The sequence below is a fragment of the Tamandua tetradactyla genome, chromosome 12 (genome assembly GCF_023851605.1).
Source record: "Tamandua tetradactyla isolate mTamTet1 chromosome 12, mTamTet1.pri, whole genome shotgun sequence".
Taxonomy (NCBI): domain Eukaryota; kingdom Metazoa; phylum Chordata; class Mammalia; order Pilosa; family Myrmecophagidae; genus Tamandua; species Tamandua tetradactyla.
The window spans coordinates 38827220-38853150 of NC_135338.1; the positions used below are offsets into that span (position 1 = coordinate 38827220).

A 25931-nucleotide genomic window follows, 5' to 3' on the forward strand; every position below is an offset into this window, starting at 1 on the left:
ACATCAGATACATGCTCCTATTTTTAGGGTCCAGCTTCCTTAAAGATCCATTTATTTATTCAACAATATTAAATGAAAATTTACTGTGTGCCACATAGTAACCTAGTGGTTAGCAATGATTAAGACAAAGTTTCTTCATTATTGAGCTTACATTCTGGTGAGGGAAGATACACAAAAGTTAATAAGGGCCATGAAGGAAATATAAGGTGTTTTTAGGATGAAGAGTGAAGGAGGTGGAGAGTTGGAAATTTTGAAGATCTCTAGGGCTTCTTCAGAAACTAATTTCAGTTTTGTTTTGTTTTACCCATGATAGTCAAGGAATTCTTTGTTTGTCTGAATTCATTTCTATCTTTTGCTTTTTATTCTGTTATCCCCCTATGTAGTACACAGCCTTTTTCTGAAAGCCTTATCTCAAGGAAACACTTCAAATAGCTATTATTTTACTCTTTTACTTTCTTTTTTAGAAACTCTGTTTTCCTAAACTTTTTCATATTATTTTCTACATATCCATTCCTTTCATTATTTTTGCTGCTGTTCTTTAACCACATGAAAGTATAGAAGCACCCTGAAAAAAATCATAAGCAGGTATATTTTAGGCAGAAAATAACAGAGCAATTATTCTGTGATTTATGAAAGATACATGCTAATCCTCTCTTGCCCCCCTGTTCTTTCTTCCTTTACTTCAAAATCCTCAGTGAATACTTTTTCTCCCTTAAAGTACTTTAAAGGGGATTTCTTCATGATGAACTCTTTTTTTTTTTTTATTACATGGGCAGGCACCGGGAATTGAACCCGGGTCCTCTGGCATGGCAGGCAAGCATTCTTGCCTGCTGAGCCACCATGGCCTGCCCTCATGATGATCTCTTGCGTATAGTTGGGTTATTTTCTTTTCTGTTAAAGAGCAGTGAGACAATAACAAGAAGTCCCTTTCAAAGACTCTTTCACAGAAAAATTTCTTAAGCTCTGGCTTCCCCTGTCCATAGACCCTGGCCTAGTGTTACTGCAGTCTCAGGATCAAGATCCATTAAGAAAGATAATTTTATACACTATCGAAATTAATAGTGAGGGAATGGTTTTACTTGTCCACCAGGATTTGGAAGGACCATTTTTGGCTCACTGCCTCCCCACCACTTCTCCTGGGGTTTTCATGATAAGAAAAAAGGAGCTGTGGCTGGCTGCTATTTCAGTGATCAAAGAAATATTTTTAAAGGGATGATTTTATTAGTGGTATTTTCCTAACAGATAGACTCTAAACCAAAAATATCCTTGAGAATTTAACCCTCAAGAGATTTCTGCCAAGTTTGATACATTATTTGTGGGAAAAATATGGCTTTATAGAATTTTCATGTTTCCCAAAATAGCTACTAGTGTTCTTACCAAAAAGGTGGCAGCAATTTGCTAAAATGGAACATGTCTTTTTTTTTTTTTTTTAAACCAAGAAAAATAACATGATTAAATTAGGTAAATATGTGTGTTCTACAGAGTCTACTCTTTCTGTTTTCCTATATTCTTCCTTTCTTAGAAAGGTTCTTTATGAAAGTACCATCTAAATATCTTCTTATCCTAGGCAGACATCCCTAAACAGTGACATTTCAGCTTCTGCTGGAATATATCTGTTATAAAACTTTTATGACATTTTTGGATGCCCTATTGTATTATTGGATTGTTTTAGAAAATACCTCTACACATTTGGACCCCTGATCATAAGCTCAGTAATTTTTACCCATCTTTCCTGGTTCTGCCTTCAGAATGAACAACCTTGTTCTGTATGTATTTGAACATGTCTACCAAATCTATTTTCTAAGAACTTCTGATTAAATATCCTGCACTCATTAAATTGTTCTTTCTAGGTCTTTTGCTATCCTAGTTACCTTCCTCTCAAGTCTGATTTTCAATGTCCTACTTAAAATATTATAAACAGATCTTAGGAAAATGTACAGTCACTAGACTAGAGTCAACCTAGGACATCCCTCAACTGAGCACACATCTAAACTTTGATCCTTTGTCCATATTCACTCTGTCTTAAAGCCTCTTCCTAAAACTGTCGCATGATGGCCTCACTGTCTGCACTCACGCCACTGTTACCCTCATCTCACTGGAACCTTCACTGACCATCCATTTTAAATAGCCTTTTCCAACATGACTATCCCCTTTTTGTGCTTTATTAGCCCTTTAAACTCCTATGCATTGTATTATTTATCTATATGTTTGTTTATCAACTGCCATCAATACTACAATTGTATCTCTATTAAGACTGTGACTCTACCTGTTATGTTCAGTGATGTTTTTCCAGCATCCAGAAAAGTACTTTGGAAATATAGTAGAGGATTAATAAATACTTGTTAATGTATCATTTAACTCACTGCCCACCAGCAGATGACCTGTAGACAGAGGAAACAAAGTAAGATTTGAATTGCATAGTTAGCAGTGCTGTTAGACATATACTAAAGAAATCTCTGACTCAAGCTGAATCCAAAAAGCATTTGGGCATTAGAGATTAAAGAACAATCTTTACATAGTATGTGAGTGTATATAAGTGTGTGTGTGTGTGTATATGCCCATATGAAGTCATACACACATGTACATAGGATATGCTATGCTATATATATAACTAAATATGTAGACATAATGACTCGGAGAACTGTGTCCAAGTCCTCTAGATTATAGGACCTGGGGAATGAAAAATGTGTACAAAGTGAAGGGAAGTGAGCAAGACTGCTCACTGTGAATGAATTTCCAAGGATACAGTTGTTTTTGAACAATTGCAGTCAGTATATCAAAATAAGCATTTTATTGAGTAGGGTAAAAGGAGTTGCTGGCGAGACTGTAAATTCTTTCCCAGAACAAATGATAACTGAGCCCAGGAGCCCTTTTGTCCTGGGGGGAGGGGGCATAAATTTCCTGAAAGTATCTGTCGCACGGAATTGCTCTACATTCATCATGTCCGCCTCCTGCATCATTCATGAATGTCATAAGAGTCTAAAGAATTGGCACTTCATAGTGAAGATGATTAAATAGCCATTATACTTGTCTTTTCTGCTGCATGGTACTTTCAAAGAGATTCCATTTGGATTGTAGCATAACCCTTCCAATCCCTTCTCGTTTCTCTCCTCCTGAGGTCTCCAGCATCTGAGGAAAGGAACATTATGAATCGTCAGCCTTATGCTTATTGGAATTGAGCAGATCAAGTGGACTAGCATTTGTTTGCATAATCTCCTATAATGGAGACCTTAGGTTTTAAGAAACAAATGCCACAATTCTCAAACCAGATCCTTTTTCCTGGGAGAAAGGAAATGTTAGCTCCAGCTTCGATTCGACAGTGAGTGAGCTGTAATTTTTCCACATGTTTTCCCTTCTCTTTGCTTTCACTTTCTTGTGGACTGAAGGTACAGGTCTCCTTTATATGTGATTTAATTTTTTATATATTCAAATATGAGGCTTCAGATCATGACACACCTGCTAAAGCATACACATATAGACTAATAGTGATGTAACAAAGTAAAAGATAGGAGATCTTAACTTTTTTGGTTAATCTTGAAACCCTTTCTTAATACATATTCACACATATAGCCTCTGCCTCATGTGCACATCCTTTCTCTCTCTCTCTCTCTCATACACACACACACACACACACACACACACACACACCAAAACTGCTACATATTGATTCCCACTACCTAAACACCCTCCTTAACTGATGGAGTGTATATGGCTAAATTAAAGTTAGTCAGTAAACAAGTTTTTTAAGCACCTAATTTATAGGCAGCAGAAAGGGCACTGGAATGGAGGCAGGACAGAGTTCTAGTTTGGCTCTGACACTTGATGACTGTGACCTTGGACAATTTTGATAACCTGTCTGACCCTCCGGATTCCTTTTTTATAAATGAAGACATCAGATTGTTGTTCTAAAGTCCCCTTCCAGCTCTTAAGCCACATGAGTCTATGTACCCAGCATGAGCCTCATTCATCATAAGGAAACAAAGAAGCACATGGCACCAACCTCGCCTGCAAGGAACTCACAATCTAATCACGCTCAGACAAATCTCTAACCATTGCTGGGCAATAATTTCCAGCGTAATACAGGTGCTGCATCCATAATGTCATCTTTGTGAAAGATTGATAATTGAAAAAAAAAAAAAGGAAAAGAATGGTGCAATCTACAACTATAATTTCTATGAGCAAATATATAATATGTCTTTGTACCCGTGTTGTCTGTGGCCTCCTCCCAAAGCTTTATCACTTCAGAAATAATTTTCTCCTTAAAGCAAAACTTTGGCTACATGTTAAGGAGTCAAATAGATAAAGCTGATGGGAACTGCAATTAGAAACAGGATCCCTTTTGAGTAAAGGTGTTCCTATCTTACTGAAGAAGTCAAGTCATCAGCCATACCTCCAGGACACCCCTTGTTTCAACTCTCTTAAGCTTTAATTTGTCTGCTGGAAGGACTCACTTCACAGCTCACTCTCCAGAGTGTCTCTGGACTTGGGAGGGCCGATTGAATGCCAGCCTTGGAACTCTGCATTTTGCTGCTCCAGCCATGTGAGTCTGATTTGTGCTTTCTTCTGGTTTAAGCGAGATTAAAAGAAGCAAAATAGTTTTCCAAGCTTCTTGATCTGCATGGTAGCAGCAGAGGAAATGGGGGCAGCGTCAGAGGCGATGGAGAGTGGCGTATGTGTGATCTCTGGGAAGAAGAGCCAATGTTCATGCAGAGGTTTCAAATACTAGTTCATTGCTTTGGAGAACCCGCCAGCATCCAATAAAATCTGCCACCTAAATGACACAATGTGAGGCAAAAGCTGAGGCTGAGAGATAAGGAAAGATGGGATATATAGCAGAACAATGACCTTTCAATTTCCTTTTCTTAGTAGATGGACAAGTATCACATCATAAAAAAAACACACACATCAAAAACAGCTTCTAATCCAAGTGCACATGGGCTTGTTTGAATCTTTTCAAATGATTGACTTAATCAGAAGGCCTAATCTAACAGGGAGAAGCACTGTATTAATTTAAATATGGCAGGTGCTATCTAAGTTTATTGCAAGAGCTAAAGACCAATTATCTTGTATTTTTCCATAAAATTGCATTTTCTAAAAAGAGACCGGTGCGTCTGAATATATCCATCATAACAAATCTTCAAGCTTTGATGGAAGTGACTGCTGTTTATTTGCAGCATGCCATATCTGTACTGTTGAATCAATGCTAAAGTTTTCATACTAGAACCAAGAAGAGGGCTTGATAAATGAGTTTTATAGAGGTGCAGCGTAGCTGTGTGGATTAAAGCACAAGACCAGGAAGAGGTATATGAAAGGGCCTCACTCCAGGATCTGATGGGCTGGAAGGCAATTTTTAAAAGTAGGAAATATACAGTTACCTCCCACAAGGTCCGTGATGAAGAATAAATAAGAGTGCGCCGGCATCCTCAGGCATTGGGGATAGGCATACTTTTAAAGCAGAGGGAAGGGCTGAGGTGAGATGATGAGACTGAGAAGGAGGATGTGTTAGACATATATTTAATTAAGCAAGAGAGAAGAGAGACACTAAACATTAGGAAAGGGCAATTGTCTTACTAAAAATAATAAAGAAAAATGGAAACCATAAGCTGTTGCTTTGAAGAGGACAAACTATCAAGAAAATTAGGAACTTAACTATTCAGAAGAAATCAGTTTTTAGAAGTAAACTGTAAATCTGTTTACTTGGTTTTGTAGATCAGTTACCAAAGTGTTACATAATAATGCAGTACCACATTTGTTCGTTAGTGAGAGTTGGAGAATAAAGTTTTGTTGAATGAATAATGAAATATGGTTTCGATAACTGGGAGCTGAATTCAATCCTTGTGACTCTCGCTGTAGATTTTCTCTGTTTTATTAGAGCAAGATCATTTGGCTTAATATTTCTGTAGATTTATTTTATTCAAATGAATGAATGTTATATATATATTAAGTAGAGCTAGATATAATTGTAAGCACCTGCCCCTTTCCCTAAGTTATACTCACAGACTAAACAAACAACTTGAGGGCTCAGCAGGAATATTAGGCAACCAGTTAAAATGATGAATGTAATATAATAATGCAGAAAGTTTGCTTCCCCCGACCAAAAAAATTAGTGGCTTTCAAGCTTTTTAAACACGGAAATTTTTGCTTGAATTTGTGATAGGGTACTCTAAAACATTTAATAGATATAAATTATGTGTTCAGAAATTTTAAAAAATGTATTTTGTGGAGAATACCTCATTGTTGGTGTTGTACATGAAGTATTTCTGTTACTCAAAGGAATGCACCGTAAGAAAAACACTGGCATGTCTACTAAGGCACAAAGACCTTTTAAGGCATTAATTACTCTGCACAGCACTCTCAGCTTATTGTCCAGAACTATCTTTGCTGTCCTCAGCTCGTTAGTTACCATGCCACCCACAAAGACCGTGCTGCACTCTCCAACACGTTGTATTCATTCCCACTTCTGCTCCTGGCCTCCAAGTACAACGTCATTCCTGCTTTAAAATCAGACAAATACTCCTCCACCCTCAAGATCCAGTACAAGTCTTTTTTGAACTTGGTGACCCCCTCCTCCTGGTTCTTATTGTACTTTGAACATATCTCTACTATAGCACTTACCACAATGTATTATACATGCAATGTACTTCTTAGCACCACAGAGATCCTCAACAAATTATGCCATTTACATACCGTTGCATTGAATTTTTACTTGTTCACTTGACTCGTTCTTGTTCACTCTTAAGAAAATACGTTTGATTATAGTCACTAAAAAAATCAATATCTAATAAGGCAAGTCTCCCTTTTCCCTTCTTCCTCTTAAAATGTCCTTGATAAATTTTATGCATTTATTTTTTCTTTATGAACTGGGAAAATGTTGAAATTCTATTTGGAAATGCCCCAAAGACTAACATTGATTAAAGATGAGTATTCTTAATATATTTCTGTGTTCTCTATTCAGTAACATGGTATGTTTCTCCACATACTTAGGCATATTTTACATCCTTGAAAAAATTATAGATCCACCCCCTGTGATAGTGACCAGGGGTTCTTTAGTATCCAGGACTCTTCTGGTTGTGACAGAAGCCAAATCTGAATTAGATCAGACACAATGAAAAATTAGTTATTGAAAATTTTACGTAACTATAAGAAACACAAAGGTGCAATTTCATAACATGGACTATTATAGCCAAGCCCTTGAAAATAATAAGATTTTCTCTCTGTGTCCAGCTCTTGAATCAACATTTCACTCTTTGCTCAAGCTTTCCTTTCTCACAGCTGACTCCAGCAGCTCTGTGCCTCTTGATTACATAGCTTTATCACCAGAGGGGGATGAATGTTTTTCCGGTTCCAAGCTTTACAAAAACAAACAAACAAACAAAAACTTGGGTTAATTTCCATACCTTAGCCAATTAATTATATGTAAAGGGCAAAATCTGTTAAAGACTTAACTGCTTCCATTCAAATCACATGATTGGTACAGGGAAAATAGAAATTTCCATGAGACGGGGCAAAGATGTATTGGGCAGATGGAATAATGAATGTCTCATACAAGTACAAGATGTTGGGGAGTTCTTTCACTTTGAAGTTCTCACCATCAAATAGCAATATTAAACTATTTCCAGAGTTCTGTATAGAGCACCTGATAACTATTTTTCTCTTTCCTACAATTCCCTGAGATGAATAGGTAGGGGAGGTATTATTACCTTCTTAATCATGGAAACTGAATCTCAGTGAAGTTGAGAGATGGGTATAGAATAAAACAACAGACTGTATAACAGCTAAATTTTCTTCCTCGTGGCTAACTCTGTTGTGGGTTCTCTGATTAAGAGATATGTATGTCTTAGAATGAAATGCCATTCCTCTTAAAAATGTTAGCCAAATTTTCCAGGAAAATCATGTTTAATGAATTAGAGCCACAAATACATTCATGTCATCTATTTATAGTTCCTGGACTCTTGACAGTATAAAGCCCACATAAATCAAGCGTTTAAATTAAAGCACTAGAAATAAGCAACTGCTCTGCATCTGTGTGTGTGTGTGTGTGTTTTTCCCAGAGAATATTCATTATTTAGAAATCTCTTGTTTGCTCTTATTCAAAAAGGTTTTCAAAGCCGTAGAATAAGAGGAGGAAAAGAGGCAGATGAATGAGCTCTGAAACCTCCCTTTTCCTATGAGATGTCATCAGGAGGAATTCATTTAGGGGAAAAATGCAACAGAAAAAGGCTGATGAATAATTATAAAATAAACTTTTGTATTTTTTTCTTTTCACTTATTTATAGTTTACCTAAAGACAAATGTATGTATGGTATTTGCACTTGTTTAATGCTCTGTAAAATAGAATCATAACATTGCCATTCTTAAATATGTTGCTTGCTTTGCTAGCCTAGTTTAATTCTCAGATGTGTGTGTATATATATAAAATATATATTGAAGTATGTATATATATGTATATATATATAAAGCATATATATATATGATACATATGCTTTTTAACTAAATAATATTTGCAATATGCTTTAGGAACTAAGGAGAAGCGTTGAACAATTTGACTAAAACTGAGTAGAATTTTTCTCAACTGAGTCAGCCACAAATTCACTGAAGACAAGTCATTCAAACGTCTTTCTAGTTAGGTTTCTTTTATAAATTGGAAGCTGTGTTCTACTCCATCATGAGAGATGTTGTGAACTCTAATTGATGAGTATTTAGAAAATATTTCCACAGTGAGATGAAATGACAAAAATCCGAGACGCGTTAATGGGCACTCTAGTCTCTACTCCACACCTGAGTGACAGTGTGCCTGTGTGTAAGTACAGGTGAGCCAAGTTTCATTGATTAATTCATGAACATTTATTTCCTGAGCATTCACAATTTTGATAGAGTGATAAATTAAACAGCCCCTGTTCTCCAGGAGCTTGTAATATAGAAGGGTTTTGGATTTTCATTTTATTTGATGATAAAACAATATTTATTTTTAAAGCCTTAGTGCTGTACATTTCTTAGGACTCATTTTGTTTCTGTTATACAAGAAACTAGCTTGGCTATAAAAGGTTAAAGCTAAGTTGCCTATGAGGTAAACTTTGAAATATACCTCATTGTAGAGTCCACCCCTCAAAACCTAGAGCTGCTTATTTATTTATTTACTTATTTTGCATGTGGTCTAAAATCAGAAGCAGTTGATTTTCTTGCCTTGCTTTACACACCTTATAAGTGAACAGCCTGACATGAAATCAGTAGAATTCAAATAAGATGAAGTGAGCACTGCCATTCCCGTTGTGAGTGGATTGGGCTTCCATCTTGTTTGCTTTTTTTTTCAGTTAAGTTAGAAAGTCATTTTCTGTTTCTTTCCATCATTCCCATGATACACAAGTAAAATTCATCACAGCAAAGGAAAAAATGAGAATATAAAGGGTAATGAAAATAATTGGATTACGGAGTCAGAAAGATCAGTATTAAATTCCTGGTTCCATCCTTGTATAGTTAAATAATCTTGGGCAAGTTATTTTACCTATAGGTCCCCTTAGTAACAATGTCTAAGGTGGAAGGTAGAGGGATTTGAAATATCATACTGCATTCTATAATCCATATTAGATGGCACATACATAATAGCTGGTGTGCATATTAATATTGGCATTAATGGGGCGGGCCACGGTGGCTTAGCAGGCAAGAATGCTCATCTGCCATGCCAGAGGACCCAGGTTTGATTCTCGGTGCCTGCCCATGTAAAAAAAATAAAATAAAATACATATATATATATATATATATATATATATATATATATATATATATATATATATATTAGCATTAATGTCAGTATTAGAATTAGAATTAGAGTTTGTGAAAGGAGCAAATGCCCCAAAGGAAAAACAAAGCACTTAAGAAAGTTCTTTTAGACAGGGAAGAATTTGAGGTCCTGGAAGCTTAATTTTTAGATCAATTTCAATGGTGAAATCATTGCACATTCTACCACTGATCATCTTCTTTTCCCTTAGTGGAAGAATGTTAGAATCTGATGAGTAAAAACAGCTTTTTGACTTTCTGACTACTTCATTGTCCCTAAGTCATGCTGTGGGCATCACTTATTATGAATGGATCCAAACACTATGTATGATTTTATTTTACTCAAACTTTGAGGCTGTAAAAATTGTATATAAGTTACAATAGCAGTAAGGCATCTCAACGGCTTGTATAAATTCCAGATTTGAAAACAGCAAAATTATTTGGTTCCTCTTCTGACTCTCCAGAAAATTCAAGATAACATTTCCATCAAATTGTCCAACCAAGCATGTTTGCAAGAGCAGAGTTTATACGTAACCTATTGTATCCCTGCAAAAGTGTCCTCAAATTGTTTGAAGGTATTTATAAATAGTGATTAAATATTTTTTATTCATGGAAAAAACTGAGTTGATGGGTAGAATTATATTTGTTTTATGTTTTTTCCCATCAGCTCTTTGGGAGCTTTTGGTATTGGGTACATCATATATCTGCTTCAATTTACAAAATTGAACTCCGATGTTACCAGTACTTTTTATTCTAGACAGAACTAATACTGGTTCTGCTGGAAAATCTTTGAGTCGAAACCTTTCTTCCGGAATACTGTGGATGAACTCTGAAATATTGCCTCTGCAGATCCCAGACAGTAATGTTTACTGGCTCAATGCCTATTTGGTTTTAATAATTCTTCCTTCAGAGGGAGAGGAAGAGATTGCACCATGTGGAGGGAGCCCTCATCTTGCCTGAGCTTTGTTTAAGAGACAGGCTATGCCTCTCCCTGTTGATATACTTGACCCTTAGGCAATGTTGTCAGTTTCTCAGTTTGCTAAGCAGTAAATCTGCCTGTTTCTTTGCCAAAGAAAACAGATTTTCTTAAGAATAGACCAAGTATCTCCATAATCATTCCCTTCGGTTTTGCTTTATTTAAGGCTGATTTATCATCAGTTTTGTGTTTATTTAAAAAATATTCAGAGAAGAAAAAATAGATTATAATAAACCATATATTCAATAAGTATATTGCAGGGCTGTTTGTAAATCCTGTGTTGCCTATCTGGGCTCCCTATTGGTTCCCCCCCATAATGCAGAAGTCTTGTCCTTCACATTATCTCATCTGTTCTTTGCCCTCCTCTCCTCCTTGTGGAGCTCTTGATCTTTAGGTACTCCTTTTCAGGACGGTGTCATGCAGTGAGTCAAAAGGACAGCCCGATGTGGGGAGAAGAGCAGGATCGAGTAGAAAAGGGATTGCTTTCCTCCCAGCTCCATCATTTACTACTGGAGCAAATCATTAATCTCTTTGAGCCTCTCTTTTCTTTTTTTTATTAAAACAGCAACAAAAATATCTGTCATTAACACTACAGTGAGGAGAGAAGAGGTACCAAACCAGGTAATCCCAAAGAAAGCAATTTGAAAACTATTTAATGCTGTGGAAATATAAGGGACTACTATTTTAAAAATGAATGTGATATACATCGGGTAAGCATGGAACAATGGAACAAACCAAGTAAAAGTAATCAGAAAACTGAATTCTTTGGGTCATCAAGTATTACCAGATTCTTGAGGTTTCTGCCTTCATTTGCTTGAAGAGATATTTGTCAGTTTCAAAGCCACAAGTCTTTCCATTCTGGTTTTATTAGCTATATGGTCATTGATATTAATAAAAGATAGTTTTAATTTAATAGCAATAACCACATCTACTGACAGACTATATTTTATGTCATTGATAATCCATAGCGTTTCTAAGAGGATTTGCCAATTTATATATATATAAGTACCCAAATGTCTATAAAGTCGAGGAAAGAGTAATAAAAAAGAAAGAAAATACAAGAATCCTGGAATAACAGGGACAAGGAGACAAACACCCCCTTAGTGTCATGAAATTTGGTATTAAGTTTTCAGACATATTCAAACAGCACTGAACTAGGAGTCTGGCATCTTGTTTTTTTATCTTGGTTTACCTGCCCTGTGGTTTGCACATTGAATTATATTCATTTTCTTACTTGATTATTCTTCTATCTACTTCACTTTTCCATAAGTGAATTATCTACTTCTCTTTAAGTTTAACTCACTCTGGTCTGCCTTGAGAGATGCTTCTAGGTGTTTCATTTTTCCATCATCAGAAAGTTATTTCATGGAAATATTGCTTACATATTATTTTTATCATAGTTTTCTTTTCTGCTCTTTTTAAAAAATCTCAGTAGACAGCTGGCATTGTTTGTAATGCTTTCCTGGATGCCTTTTCTTCTGAAATTATTTAAAGAATAAAGTATAAATGAATTCCAGGTAGTCAATTGTATTTTCTACATAAACTTTCCTTAATTTTCTTAAACACACACATACATGTGCACACATATATGTATGTCCATGTTATTTTTATATCTAAAGTGAATGTTAAATAGGACCATGAATCTATTCTGTCAGTGATCTCCTGACAAAGTAATATGCTATTTGGATGTAGAAATGGAAAGTAGACAGATTGTCATAATGGCAGAGCCATGAAATTGATAAGTGAAACAAGCAACAATAGAAACAATAGCAAAAATTACCCACGTGGTCCTAAATAAGGAAAAGTTAAATTATCATCAAAAATTAAATTCTAGTAAAACAAACAATAAAATGCAGCAAAGGATTAAGAACAGTTTATTGAAGAAAGAAGTGTATCCTTTACTTTCCGTAAGAAATCTTAGATCATCTACTTAATCAACTTATGTAATTACATTATACTGCTCCCCAGGACCCCTTCATGATTGCAACAGACCTGTTCCACCCAGTTCTCCTGCCAAGTTAGCTCTCCCCCTTCCCAGCACACATATAGAGCGCTCATCAAAACATACCTACACATACCCTCGTGCCCAGCTTTGTCAATACCACCATCAGCATCATCACAGTATGTAGTTAGCCAAATAGGAAACCACTCACTAAACCCATTATTTGGTATGTTTGAGACAAAAGTTGTGTGCTCAATAACATGTCTTGCCTGACTATTTGCACGTGAGATGTGTACACTTCATCTTGGTTAGTGGTGACAGTTTGTAGATTTCATTCTTGAAATACTGTGCTTGATGGAATGGCAGAGAAACCTCAGCTGCTGGCAAACTTGCAAGTTATGCAGTAAATAGCCAAAATACCTCCATAGCAATTCTGTCATCATTTGAACTGATTGCTTTTGGCTAGAAAGTAGGAAATTTGCATGGTTCTAAGTATTAATAGTGTGATCGTGCCACTGGCATACTAAACACAATGAGAAACCAGCAATCAGAACTAGGCTTGGGGAGACAGCATATGATGTGGTATTGCATGGCTTGGACATGAAAAGCCTTAATGGATAAGGATGGTTCTTACAGTTCCTGGGACATTCCCAAAAAGTTCATTTAAATTCTACACTTAAAAATAACAAAATTAATATTTTCTTTGAAAATGTAAAGTAAAATGATTCCATGATTATTTAGGGGATTCTAGTGTTTGATATTAAAATTTAACAGAAAATTTGTATTTACCTTTAAAAAGGCTCTTCACTTAAAAACTGAAGTCACCCATGACCTCCTAATCACCATAAATAAGAAGTTGTATATATCTTTGAAAATGCTATTTCCCCTAATAGTAGAGCACTGAGAATTGCTGAACAGGGCAGGGGGTAAAAAATACAAGCAAGGTAGAAAGTTTGTGAAGTGATTTGAATGGTGAGAAGGCCAGACTGGCTTTGGAAAAAGATGCCAGATTTTTGAGCTATGAATTTTAATCTGCTTTAGTCTTATAAGGAGATGTGAAAAAATAAATATGTACAGCCAATTTTGCACCATTGGCATAGTTCACTGTGTAATTATGTTCAACTATAATTTGTACATGGTGAAAACAGTGTTTTGGAGAAGTCTCAGGCTGGAAAAATCAAAGAGGTGCCACTTATTTAGGTCATTAGAAGCTCTGTTTCCAAATCTATCAGATGGTACTAACAAATGAAATATCCCCTAGAATTACTATGAAGATCTAACTAATGAATTTGAAGAGTTTTGGAAAATATAAAGCATCATGCATATGTTATTACTATTATTGATTTTGACCTGTTCTTTCTGTAGTGGAAACATTTTCTGATAGAGCATGCAGTAATCTATGTAGCAGAATACGCAATGTATTTAGGGTAGAATAGGGTAAGATTTTATAAATTCCATGAAATGTCAAGTCCGATTTGCATTTTTGGCGATTCTATACATTAATCACTGAGTAACCTTCATTTTCCAAATAAACAGAATGGCAATGATATTTGTAATCATCTACAGGAAGGGGATTATTTAAATTTTTCACAGATGGAGAGATATTAAGGGGAAATCATTATATCCACATTTCTAATTTTAAGAAGGTTTGAGGGAGTTTGTGGATAGTGAAGAGTAAATATTGTTTTGCATGTAGAATTAATTATAAATTTTCCATACCACAATCCCAATTTCTACATGAGTGTGAAGGCTGCATTGGCTTTCCAGAGACCACCCTCTAAAGATTGAAAAATTCATAAAAAGGAAAATTATGTTATGGTACATGCAATATATAAACTGAGCATATTGGAGCAACTGGATTAGCAACCTTTCAAAGAAAACAAATTAGATTCTGTGTGTCTCAAGAGTTAATGTGACTTGGTGCTTAAAACAGATGACATATCACATTTACTCCTAATTCTAGACTCACAGCAGTTTATTATTTCTAAACACACTGCATAACTCATTTCTCATTCAGTTAACTTAAGTCTACCCCCTTTTCTCCATAAACTAGCTCTGAGAATAAATATGGACCCATGCTTGAGATTTTTATTAGATGCTAAAGATACCTGAAAGCTTGCTATAGTTTATCTTTACTTTCAAATATTTTCAAGGGTTGAAACAATTAATGGGGAAAAATATGAGAAAATTTGGTACCAAATGTTCTTTGAATTTTGAGATGAGTAACACATGAAATTAGTCACTCCGAATAACATACATAAAATCATAGAGGCTACAGTGGTTTAGTTTATTCTAGCTATCGAATCTAAGTAATTTTCCCCAAATTCAGATTTTAAAATTTGCTTCTTAAAATAGATTATTCATATTTTGTGTGATGCAAATATTGTCTTCATATTTTCTCCCCATTTGTTTTTTAAGGACTTTTGGATTATATTCTTTTTAACCTCTGGGTTTGTTCTGATAATAGTAAAAGCTCAAGTGACTGAGACTCAGTAGCCATAATTAAAAGTTCACTAGCCAGGTGCAAGGGTACTCAGTGGTAGAATTCTTGTCTGACATGCAGGAGACCCAGGTTTGACTCACTCCTAGAGCCTGCTCATGCCAAAAAATAAAAAAAAAAAAAAAGAAAAGAAAATCCACTAGTCATATTCAAAACCCATTAGATTGTGTTTTTTGTTTGTTTGTTTATGTCTCTTATATTTTCTTTTTGGAATTTTTGTTTGGTTTATCTGGTTATTTAATACCAGATAAACACCATCACTAGGGGGAGAAATAAAATTCATTTTAAAAAGAGATATGGAATTAATTTTTTTTAATGGTTTTTCACAACCATAATTGTGAAACAGGTAAATAGTTTTAGCCATATAATGTGGTCTTCTCAGGCTGTAGCTTTGTTTTCTGTAAGGGTGGTAGAAGATACAGGCATGAAAGGAATGGACTCCCACCTTACATTCAGTTATAAGAGACATCCCACAACTGCTCCCCGCTCCACTGAACAGAATATGCTGATAGCTAAGAGATCAAGGGACTTGTTCCCTATTTCATGCCTATCTGAGCTGAGATGGAAAATAAAATCTGTTGCAGAAGACTGAAAATTTGTCACAATGTACAGAAGATCTCAGATATGGCCTGCCATTTGCCCTCCACCACGACGCAGCAGGAGCTGAAGGTGCTAAGACTGTCTCTCGCTAACTCCTGCTTTGCTATTAATTCATTTTGCCTGCATCTTTAATTTAGGGTGACAGTCGCCTTCGGAGGCTCTGGGCACCATCATGCTCGGTCACCAAATACTTTGACGTGGGGAATGTTTCCTCTCTGCAGCTGTTCTGTGCAGAGTCTCAGCAGTTTAGCTACAACTGGCAATTAACAAGACAGTGCCCTGATGTCTCCTTCTCTCTTGCATCCCACAGCTGGCGCTACGTACATCTTTGGGAAAAGCGGAGGCCTCATCCTCTACACCTGGCCGGCCAACGACAGGCCCAGCACGCGCTCTGACCGCCTGGCCGTGGGCTTCAGCACCACGGTGAAGGATGGCATCTTGGTGCGCATTGACAGTGCCCCAGGCCTTGGCGACTTCCTCCAGCTCCACATAGTGAGTACCAGGCCTTGACCTGCATCCTCTTATCTTCCTGGTACCCTGAGTTGTTGAGTCAAAGAAATGTAGTAAAACATTCCAGATAACATGTAAAGGCGTAGTTATGGAAATTGCCTAAGTGTGTTGGTGCCAAAGCAAATGCAAAACTGTGATTAGCAAATACAAAACTCTGATTAGAGGTGGTCTACGTGTGTGTTAAGCCTTATTCTCCCCTTTGGATGTGAACCATGATGCCCAAAGGATGCCTAGGGGGAAAAAATGACCTCCCCTCTCTCCTTTATATATAGAAAGGAAAAGGAAGTTTTCCCTTCCAGACTCCTCCTGGTAAGTTGGCCTCTGGTACAACATTTAGGAGATTTAGCTTAGGTGTAAATAAGAGAGTTACTGGTGTGGCTTCTCTTAATCTGGTGCAAGTACCAAAGCCAAGTGGGATGTTGAAAATTTCCTATGCTGGTAGTCACCAAATTTTACTGCAACAGATCAAATCGTAAATATTTTGGGCTTTTCAGGTTTATGTAGTCTCTGTGCCACTACCGAACACTGCCCTTATAACATGAAAGCAGCCAAGGACAAAATATTAAAAACAACAGATATGACTACATGTCAATAAAAAAGGCTGCAAGTCCTACTTGCTGTTCTGCAATAGCAAGTCCAATGCTGCAAACTTCTCTATACAAATATAAAGACCATGTAATGAAATTTGAGGCCAGGTTTGGCGGGACAAAAATCAAAACAAACAAACAAAAACAGAGCACAGTGACGGAGAGTTGTTATATTGCTTTGTGTTGTGTAACCAATATTTTGCTTTAGGACTTGTACATATAAGCCCAATAGGAATTTATCCTCAGTCACTGAGTCACTGCAGATCATAAGAACACAGTGCAGTTCTAGGAAATTAAAATGATTTGGAAGAAAAATTACTTTGTTATGAGGCTAGAAAATATTTTTATAGCAACAATTAACCCATTTTATCACCTGTGCATTCCACAGGAAAGAACGTAGGCTAAAGAAGGAAATGATTCTCATCCATAAGGACCCAAAGTGCAGCCACCAAGAGCAAAGAGAGGAATTGTTCTCATTAGTTAGCCATGACAAGGATAGAAAGAATGGATTTAATTTGGAGCAATAAGAATTCAGTTTAAATAGTAGGGGGAGAAAGCAGTTAAGAGAAAAGACCATCTGGGGATTATCACCAACCTCCAAAAAGGAGGAAAAGGAACATTTACTGGGAATCTTTGAATCAGAGTTTTGCTAATGTGCAGCTCTTCTGAGGAAAGCAGAGGGAACAATTGCATTGCTGGTCTCCAGGGCTGGATGTGGCTGGCTGGCACCATAAGCAGCAAGCTCAGACCCCTAGCAGCGCCCATCTCCAGCACCTGCTCTTCAGCATGCCTTGGTGAAGAGAGCAGCTTGAAATAAGAGGCTTGAGCTGGAAGCCTGGCAGGTTTCAGTGTGAGCCAGAAGAGGGAAAACTGCTTAGAAGCCCAGGGAAGGACTGGTTAGAAATGATCACCTTCAAATGGGGAAGCAGAAAGTGAATGGAGTTGTGTGAATTTTTAATTCTTTCTCAGATGCTTCAGGAACCACATGATATTACCAACCTGAACTTCAGCATTTTAGCACTCATGCTAAGGAGCAAAGAGAAAGGCAGCCATAGTTAGTTCAGTTTATCTTTATTTCGCCTCTAGGAACCACCATAATTTACAAAACTGAGATTTATACCGCATATAATTTAATGACTATTTCATGGCAGCTGTAACTAGGCTATTATTACCAGCTTACTTGCATTTTCAGGGTGATTTATCTTTTTGTTGTTGTTGTTGTTCAGTGTGACTTACTAAGAAAAAATATGGTTTGGGTAGCTGTGAGCATCTTTTTCGAATCAAATAATGTGCTACCAGTTTATCCATTTCTACCCATCTGTGCTGTGTAGAACATCACCACTTTTAAGAGATAGGTTTTCTTATTTTCTGACAGATTACTTAAAATGGATGGCATTTTTACAGAATTTATATGAGGATTCTGGAAACTTCTAGGAGGAACTGGAACATTCCAATATATCGCATTGTATGTTTATGAAGTTCTGTCATTTCTTTGATATCTCTGTAAAGTGAATGCAACTAAACATATTTTGAGGTTCAGCAATATACGTTTGTTTATATCCATTGGTGTGTGTGCTCTGTATAAACATACATATTAGGTTGGGACATAATTTAATGCTACTTTTTTTTCAAAGTGAAAATATTAGAAATTTTATTTCAAAGTCTTTATAGACTTCCTTTGAGGTACTGTGCACCTATCACAGTGATGCTGCCATTGCTTAAAGCTTCTGGGAACTCCAAAAAGATTATTTTTCAGAGCCAGGGCAAGGAAATGGTAGCCTCTGAACTTTTTAGAGGAAAGATAAAACCCCTAACTATGAAGAAACCACACCCATCTTGAGTGAACTTGACATGTCTATGGCTTCTTGAGGATGGCACACTTCATTGGTCTGGTAATTTGGAGCCATATTTTCTCTTCTTGATGGATGATCTCTGATATCTACATGGAGAGGAGAGATGGAGGGAGACAGGTGCCTCATCCCATTCAGGAATAAAAGGATCCAAGCAAGAAGGCTGAAAGGCTTGAGTATGTAGCCAACCGCTATTTTTAGACATTTAAGTAGATGAATCAGAAAAACAAAGCCACTTAGTAGATCACTTTAATAAAACTTTTACAATCGTTAAAGTGTTTGTGGAATGCATTGTTTTCCTTTAATAACAAAAATTACTCAAAAAGAAAATTTTTGAAGCCATTAATTAAGTGGAAGGGGATGAGCGGAAGGCCAACTGTCCCTTGCAGTTCACCTAAGAAGAAAAACCTACTGGCAGAAAAAAATAAAAACAAAATAAAAGAAAAAATGATGACAGATATTAAGAGGAGAATAATTCCCAGGTACGGGGAAGAAAGGATGAGGGCAGAGATTTGCCTGCAGGTGTGCTTCACCGAGGGGCATCATGTCGGCAGAGCTTCCTTCTTTGAGTATGAGTGCTAATTTTGGAAACAACCAAAGTATTTTGGCATCAGTTCTGATTGGTGGCCAAGATTTCTGATTAGTGGCTACAGTATGGAAGTTGGTAAAAAGTGAAGTATAAACCCTAAAATTAATCTTTGTGTGTTTGTGAGAGAGAGAGAGAGAGAGAGAGAGAGAGAGAGAGAGAGAGAGAGAGAGAGAGAAAGAGAGAGAGAGAATGAATGAATGAATTTGTGTTTTTTATAAGTTGGTGCTCAAGGCAATTCCCAATAATTCCTGAAGTGTTTTGAGCAAGATAGCTGTTTTGAAAGAGGAGGAAATGGACAGGCTCAGCAGGCAGAGTTCTCGCCTTCCATGCCAGAGACCCGGCCTTGATTCCCGGTGTCTGCCCTTGCAAAAAAAAAAGGAGGAAATGCTCTTCCACGAACACCAGGGGAGTCATTTTGAGATGAGCACTCACGAGCTCTAGAATCAATCTGCCTGCCAAGGAGTCCTGAGAGCAGGAATGGCAACCTGGCTTCATCATGCCTGTCAACTCTCACTGCCTGGCCTCATCTGCTTCAAGCTTTACCCTGGGAAAGTTAGTGAGGGCAGCAGATATACCCAGCGCGTAGGAGCTCTGGCTTCTGCTACTCAGGTCTGCCATGTGTATAGACATGGGGCATTGTGGATGTATGCTACCCATTATCACCCCTGTTCTCAGCAATCCCACCCGGAAATGCTGGTACTTGCTATTTCTTTTCCTTTATCATCCTGAAATTCCCACATATAAACTTCCTTTTAAGGAAAATAGGTATCTTAAACTCCTCTTCTACTGTAGGGAGGACTTTGGATCATAGACTGGGTTACTCAGTCTTACTGTGATCCTTCTCACCACCAGGCTAAAGTCAGCTGCTCTGACAGAATTTGAGTTTTGATTTGAGGATTAGGGAGAAAGGAGGAGAAATGAGCCTGGTTAATTTGGGGACATACAACATTTTAGGGGGTTGCAGGTGTGGGTGGAAAGGCTCGGCCAGAATTCAGGTATTAGTGTCCTGGGTAAAGAGTTGGCACAAAAAAGGGACACCAAAACAGGTCTGGGTAGGTTCTATAGACAAAGGCAAAAATTTTCCTATTTCACAATTTGCTTGGATTGTCGGTTGTTTTGGCCAAGGGAACAGAGGATCTCTTTTGTTCATGTCCCTTCTATATAAATGCCTTCCCACTAGTCCTGGACTCCTGGGGGTTAAATAGGTTTTGACAGAAGGAGTTGAACAAGATAAGAATTTGATCTTAAAAAAAAAAAGAGAAGGGGAAAGGATCAAACTAATTTAGGGATAGTTTGCTTTAAGTTAGCAAACTTTTTTTTCAATTCATATTTCCATGATACAGTGCTTTCTGTGTCAGTTGTTCATCATGATATTAATGAAATTGCAGATGAAATGTGTTTGTTTCACAAAAGGCAGTAGATAATTCAACAAAGTATGTGTGCATGAAATGAAATTACTGTGGAGAGAGGGTGTCATAAAGCAGAAAGATTTTTTAAGTTGCTATTTTAAATATGTTTCCCTCTGTTGAAATCTATTGTTGAGAAGTTAATCTGTTCAATATTTGGAGAGAGACTGCTATTACTTGTGAGTGACATCTGCCTATTGACCCCACATCTAAACTCTGTGGAGCTGTGTCACGTTACACTCACCTTCATTTACACAATAGGGAAAAGATTGAATAGGACCAGTGAAAGAATTACCCTGAAGTGCTTGCTATTGCTATCGTGAAACTCTTGACAACCTCCTTTCACCTCCTACAAAATAGAGGGTTGGCGAGAACTGGGCAAGAATTAGCTTCTCTTCATGCAATTAATACTGGGTGTAAAAAAGATATCCTATTAATTTCTTTCTCCCTGTGTATAATTTACAGCAAATCCTTTGGATTCATTTTTTAATCATGAGCCTTTCAGGAACCGTGAGAATTTATGTGTCAGGGCATCTGTTTTGTTCGAAAAGAATCTATGACCTCCTCCAACTCTTTCCCTGCTGACTTATGATGCAGATTTCTACATTAAAAAAAAAAATAGGAGAAGATAAAGGGCTGTTATGTAGACTGACCCACTTATCAGAATGACAGTGTATTCTCCTTCCAAAATCTCCAGAATGGCAATGTATTCTACCCTTCAAAAAAAAAAGGCTTGAAAGATGTTCTCAGTATCATGCTTGGAAAGAAAATGGTTATTTACTAAGTTTGGTTTGTTTAGTATTATTTTTCTATAGTTTGTATTCTAGAGAATAAATAGAAGCCCAGTCAAATTATGATAAATGGTCTATTCCTCACATCTTTTGCATCTATAAATTGCCGACCTGGAAGCTTCATTTTCACTGTCATTGCAAGGGTACTTATAGTAAACCATCAGCATCTGCTGGGCTAGTCCTCAGTGGGGTTAGTTTGCTGCTAATTTAGATTTGTCTTTAGATTTGACCAGTGGCTGAACTGGATTTATATTTAGGGGAATCTCCTGAAAAGGGTGGAGGGATGCTGGCATTTCTGAGTCTGGTGATGGAAGTAAAGAGGGCAAGAACAAGAAAACAACAAAGTTGCCCGACAGCTGCAATTTCATTCCCCACAGAATGCTGTGCACTGCAGTTTGGCATTGTTATTAGATGGAAAGGAGAGAAGTGAGAAATGCCTAGACTGGGAAAGTTAGGATTTCACTAAGAACAACAGAAAACAAGCACAGCAAAGAGGAGACATAAGAAAATAAGATTTTAGAATAAAGTAAGAAATTTCTTTTTTCTTTTTTTACTGATGCAGAATATAAGGCATCTAAGAGATAGCCTGTGGAGAGTTTCCAGTTGGAAGTGTATGAGGAACTCAGAGGAGAGAGACAGGCTACAGCTAGGACTTGAGAGTTCTTGGCCTGGTGATGACCAAGTAGAAAAATTAAGGCTTGTTAAAATCCCCAAGGAGAATGTTTGGAAATAAGAGAGATAACTGAATAGAAGCTTGGGAAATACATACATACATCTACAAGATGAAGGAGAAAAGGGAAGGAAGCTAAAAGAGAAAAGACTAGACATGTCAAGAGAAACCAAGATGATGAGGTTTCCCAGAAATCAAAAGGATTGAGAGAGGTTTTCAAACACAGGCCGTACTAGAGCCATTTTTCCATACCTTTTAAGTCACAGCCTCATTCATCTGAAATCAGTTTTGGGAGCTGGCATCTTTATTGTATTGATACTTATTATTGCATATAACCTTATCATTCAAGGCCTCTCACCATCCATTCTGGGTTTCATCCTTTGATGGTTTTCATGGGAATTAGTAACTCCTAGCCAGAAATCTCATCTCAGGCTCTGGTCCTACTTTTGCCACCAATTAGCGGTTATCCCATTTCAACTGTGAAGGTAAAGATATTGTTGTGCCAACCTCTTGGTAGAATAGAGAAGATCAAATGAGAGAATGTATGTAAGAGTGCCCTGTCACCACTGAAGGACGTACGAGAAAAGAAAAGATTGTTTTTCATAATAATATTGTTATACCTACCATTCCGCGAATAAATCTCTTGGTGCCTAGGAGATTATGGTTGCAGGCTATAGGAATGAGGACTAAGAGGTGCTAAAGTGGCCATGGTTTTAAGAAGTTAGCTGCTAGACAGCTGACAGAACAGAGCCAAAATGTGATGGTCCAGCTGCCAAACCCCATGAATTGTCTTTTCTCCTCAAATGATGTCCTTATCTGGTGTGCCTCCCCAGACTTTACCTCTCACCCTTTGGAGCTTCACTTTGGGAATGGCAGTTGCAGATTTGAAGTCATGCTGCAGTTTTCTGGAAAACAAATCCCCTGCCTGTGGAGATGCCCAAAGATAAGCAGCCTTCCCCTCTGCTTTTCCTAATCTGATTACCCATTTCATTACCCTAATATTACTAATGGTAACAATATCCAGCCCTTTCTTAGGTGGAAACTGCAGTATTTATATCACTATACCCTTTTGAAAATGAGCTACACAAGTTGACTTTTCATGACTATAAACCTGTATTCTGACCAGATGTCTTGAATACTTTTGTAATCCCTTCTGCATTTGCTTTCACTTATTGTCCAGACAGTGTCCTAGACAGTTTGTATGTATTATGAATTTGGTAGTATTACCTTTATTTTAGAGATTAAGACTCAGGATTATAGTTAATAGTACAATTATTAAAATGATCTTTTGCGAATTCCAACTAATGTACCACACTAATGCAAGGTGTTAATAATAGAGTGGTATATGAGAATTCTGTGTCTTATGCATGGTTTCTGTAAAACTAAAATTTCTCTAATTAAAATAAAGAAGTTTAAAAAAGAAAATAAATTAAGATTCGGAGGATTAAGTAAACATTTGTTCAAGATGTTAAGGGAATGAAAGAAGACTAAAATATTGGTGTGTTTGATTCTGATGTCATATATACATTGCTTCTTTTGATAATTACTTATTCAATATTGAAGTAGTATATGACAAACTTAGCAGGTCCTGTGTTGTTGTGTTTTTTTTTTTGAGTTTACACTTTTAATGGTAAACAGAAATAGAGAGATGGGCCACAGTATTTAGGCAGATTGAAAAAGTGGGCTTGGGAACTAATCTGAGGTTTTGAATGTAGCATGTAGACCAAGAGTTCTACAGAGTAACCTTGTTTCCAAAGTTACAAAGTTTTTGTTAAAAATCCTTTCAAATTCAGGGTACCTGAGCAATGATAATTGCATGCATGAATTCTTGTATTTCAGAGTACGATAAATGTCATATTAAAGGTCTTCAAATATACTTGCTTACAAACCATAAATGATTCAAATAGCACAGAAGCACATTTAGTCTCTCTGTGGTTAGTATTTAATTTTCCATGTTTCTAGTTTAAAACCAGAGAAGAACATCTTCACAGTAGCCACAAACTGTCATCCCTCGCTCTGCTGGCTTCTCATGTCTAGTGGTAGAGTATAGTAAAAACTCAAAGTAGTTCCTCACACTGGAAATCACACTGAAGTGGGAGTGGAGTCTTTTTAATATGCCCCTGACTTGAAGCCTATTTCTTAAGGTTAGTAGGCTTTCGTGTTTGCTGCTCAGATCAGCAAGCCCAGAACTGGTTTTATTGTGTGGCTCAACATCTAAGCCTAAACTCAATATGAACGCCGGAAAGAGAAAAACGGTGTAACGTGTGAATGACGTAGTTTTCCAGAGCACAGAAAGTGCAATTGATGAGCGTTACTATGACGATCCACAAAGAATGGCTACTTTTTAAAGGAAAAAAAAAGCAAAAACATTTCCCCTGCAGCATAGTTAGGAGTGGCTGCAGGGGCATATAGCAGGAAGTAGAATATGACAAATTTAGCTTTAGGGAAATGAGCAGGTGGGAGGAATATAATCCCTGATGCCAAATGAGCCAGGCTACCAGAGATTAGTAACCAACGTTAGTGAAAAGTGATTTATTCAACCAGCTCCTGCCATGTGTCAGGCAGAGTTCTAAACCCTGGGGATACTGGAGTAAAGGTGGATGACCTTAGAAAGCAAGTTGCTTACATTCTAAGGTGGGGAGGTGGGGGAGGGTCCCCTCATGGGCACAAGTAGTTAGGACCTGAGAGCTGCAGAACTTTGTGTGAAGATGATGTCATAGATATTTAATTAATTACATAATTAACAGACCTTTATTTCCATTTTGTACTTTTCCCTATTTCCCAGATTTCAATATGAACCTCTCTTACTCTAATAATCTTAAAAGAGCGAAGGGAACAAGTGTCCCTCTCATCAGCTGTTCTATTGCTCACAGGGTTTTTTGCCCATCCCATCCTCTATCCCCACCCGAACGTTAACATAAAACAAGAAAGAATAACATCTTCACCCTCAATATTTTGTTCCTTTCTCTTTGAAATGACTATGGCTATTTCTGTTGTTTCGTTTTGTAATTGTGCAGAATTCCTTATGAACATCCATCTCTATTTCGTGGACAGCAAATTGCTATAGGCTTCCAGAAAGCACTAACTGAGGAAAAAATGACAAAAACTCAAATCAACCAAATGAAAACCCAACTCTCCCTGGGGGATGGACCACACCATTTCTAGCGTACTTTCCAGGCCTGCTAGACTGTCCTGTCTATATATTGACCTAGTGCTTTCTTTCCCCGGTCATTTATTTACATGATCACCCCCTGTGGTGACAGAATCAGTACAAATTAGGCTTTCCCTTTACTTAACTGAATCTACAAGGACAGAATGGAACCCACATGCTTCTTTTGATTCACACCCAAACACTGCAAATCACAGAGTGTGTGCTTCCTCCCTCAAGCTGGGTGTGTGCATTAAACACATGCAAACATTGGACTGAAACACATACACAGTAAGTCAGCTCTAGGTGGAAACCATCAATGTGTTTTTCTTTCATTTCTGTAAATCTCAATCTTTTACTTGAACTAGGTCTTTGCAGAGATTCAAAGAATGATATTTTACAGTGGTTCTCCAAAGAGCAGTTTGATGTATTTCACAAAATTAAGTGTCAGCCATATCATAACAGACCCATTTGTGGAACTGAGAACTTCACATTAGGTCTTTCCTTATAAATCACTATCAATTTTTTGATAAAGAGGAAAGAAAACACCCACTTTACATTACAGATATGAGATAACAGAGGAAGCAT

General features: G+C 37.1%; 1 protein-coding gene across 1 annotated transcript in view; it reads left to right on the forward strand.

Moving 5' to 3' along the window:
- NRXN3 (neurexin 3) overlaps positions 1 to 25931 on the forward strand; it is a 1607649-nt gene that overhangs the window by 1211705 nt on the left and 370013 nt on the right. The window contains exon 13 of the mRNA XM_077123215.1: positions 16103 to 16284. Coding sequence (XP_076979330.1) covers positions 16103 to 16284 — 182 coding nt within the window. The remainder of the gene's footprint in view (positions 1 to 16102; positions 16285 to 25931) is intronic.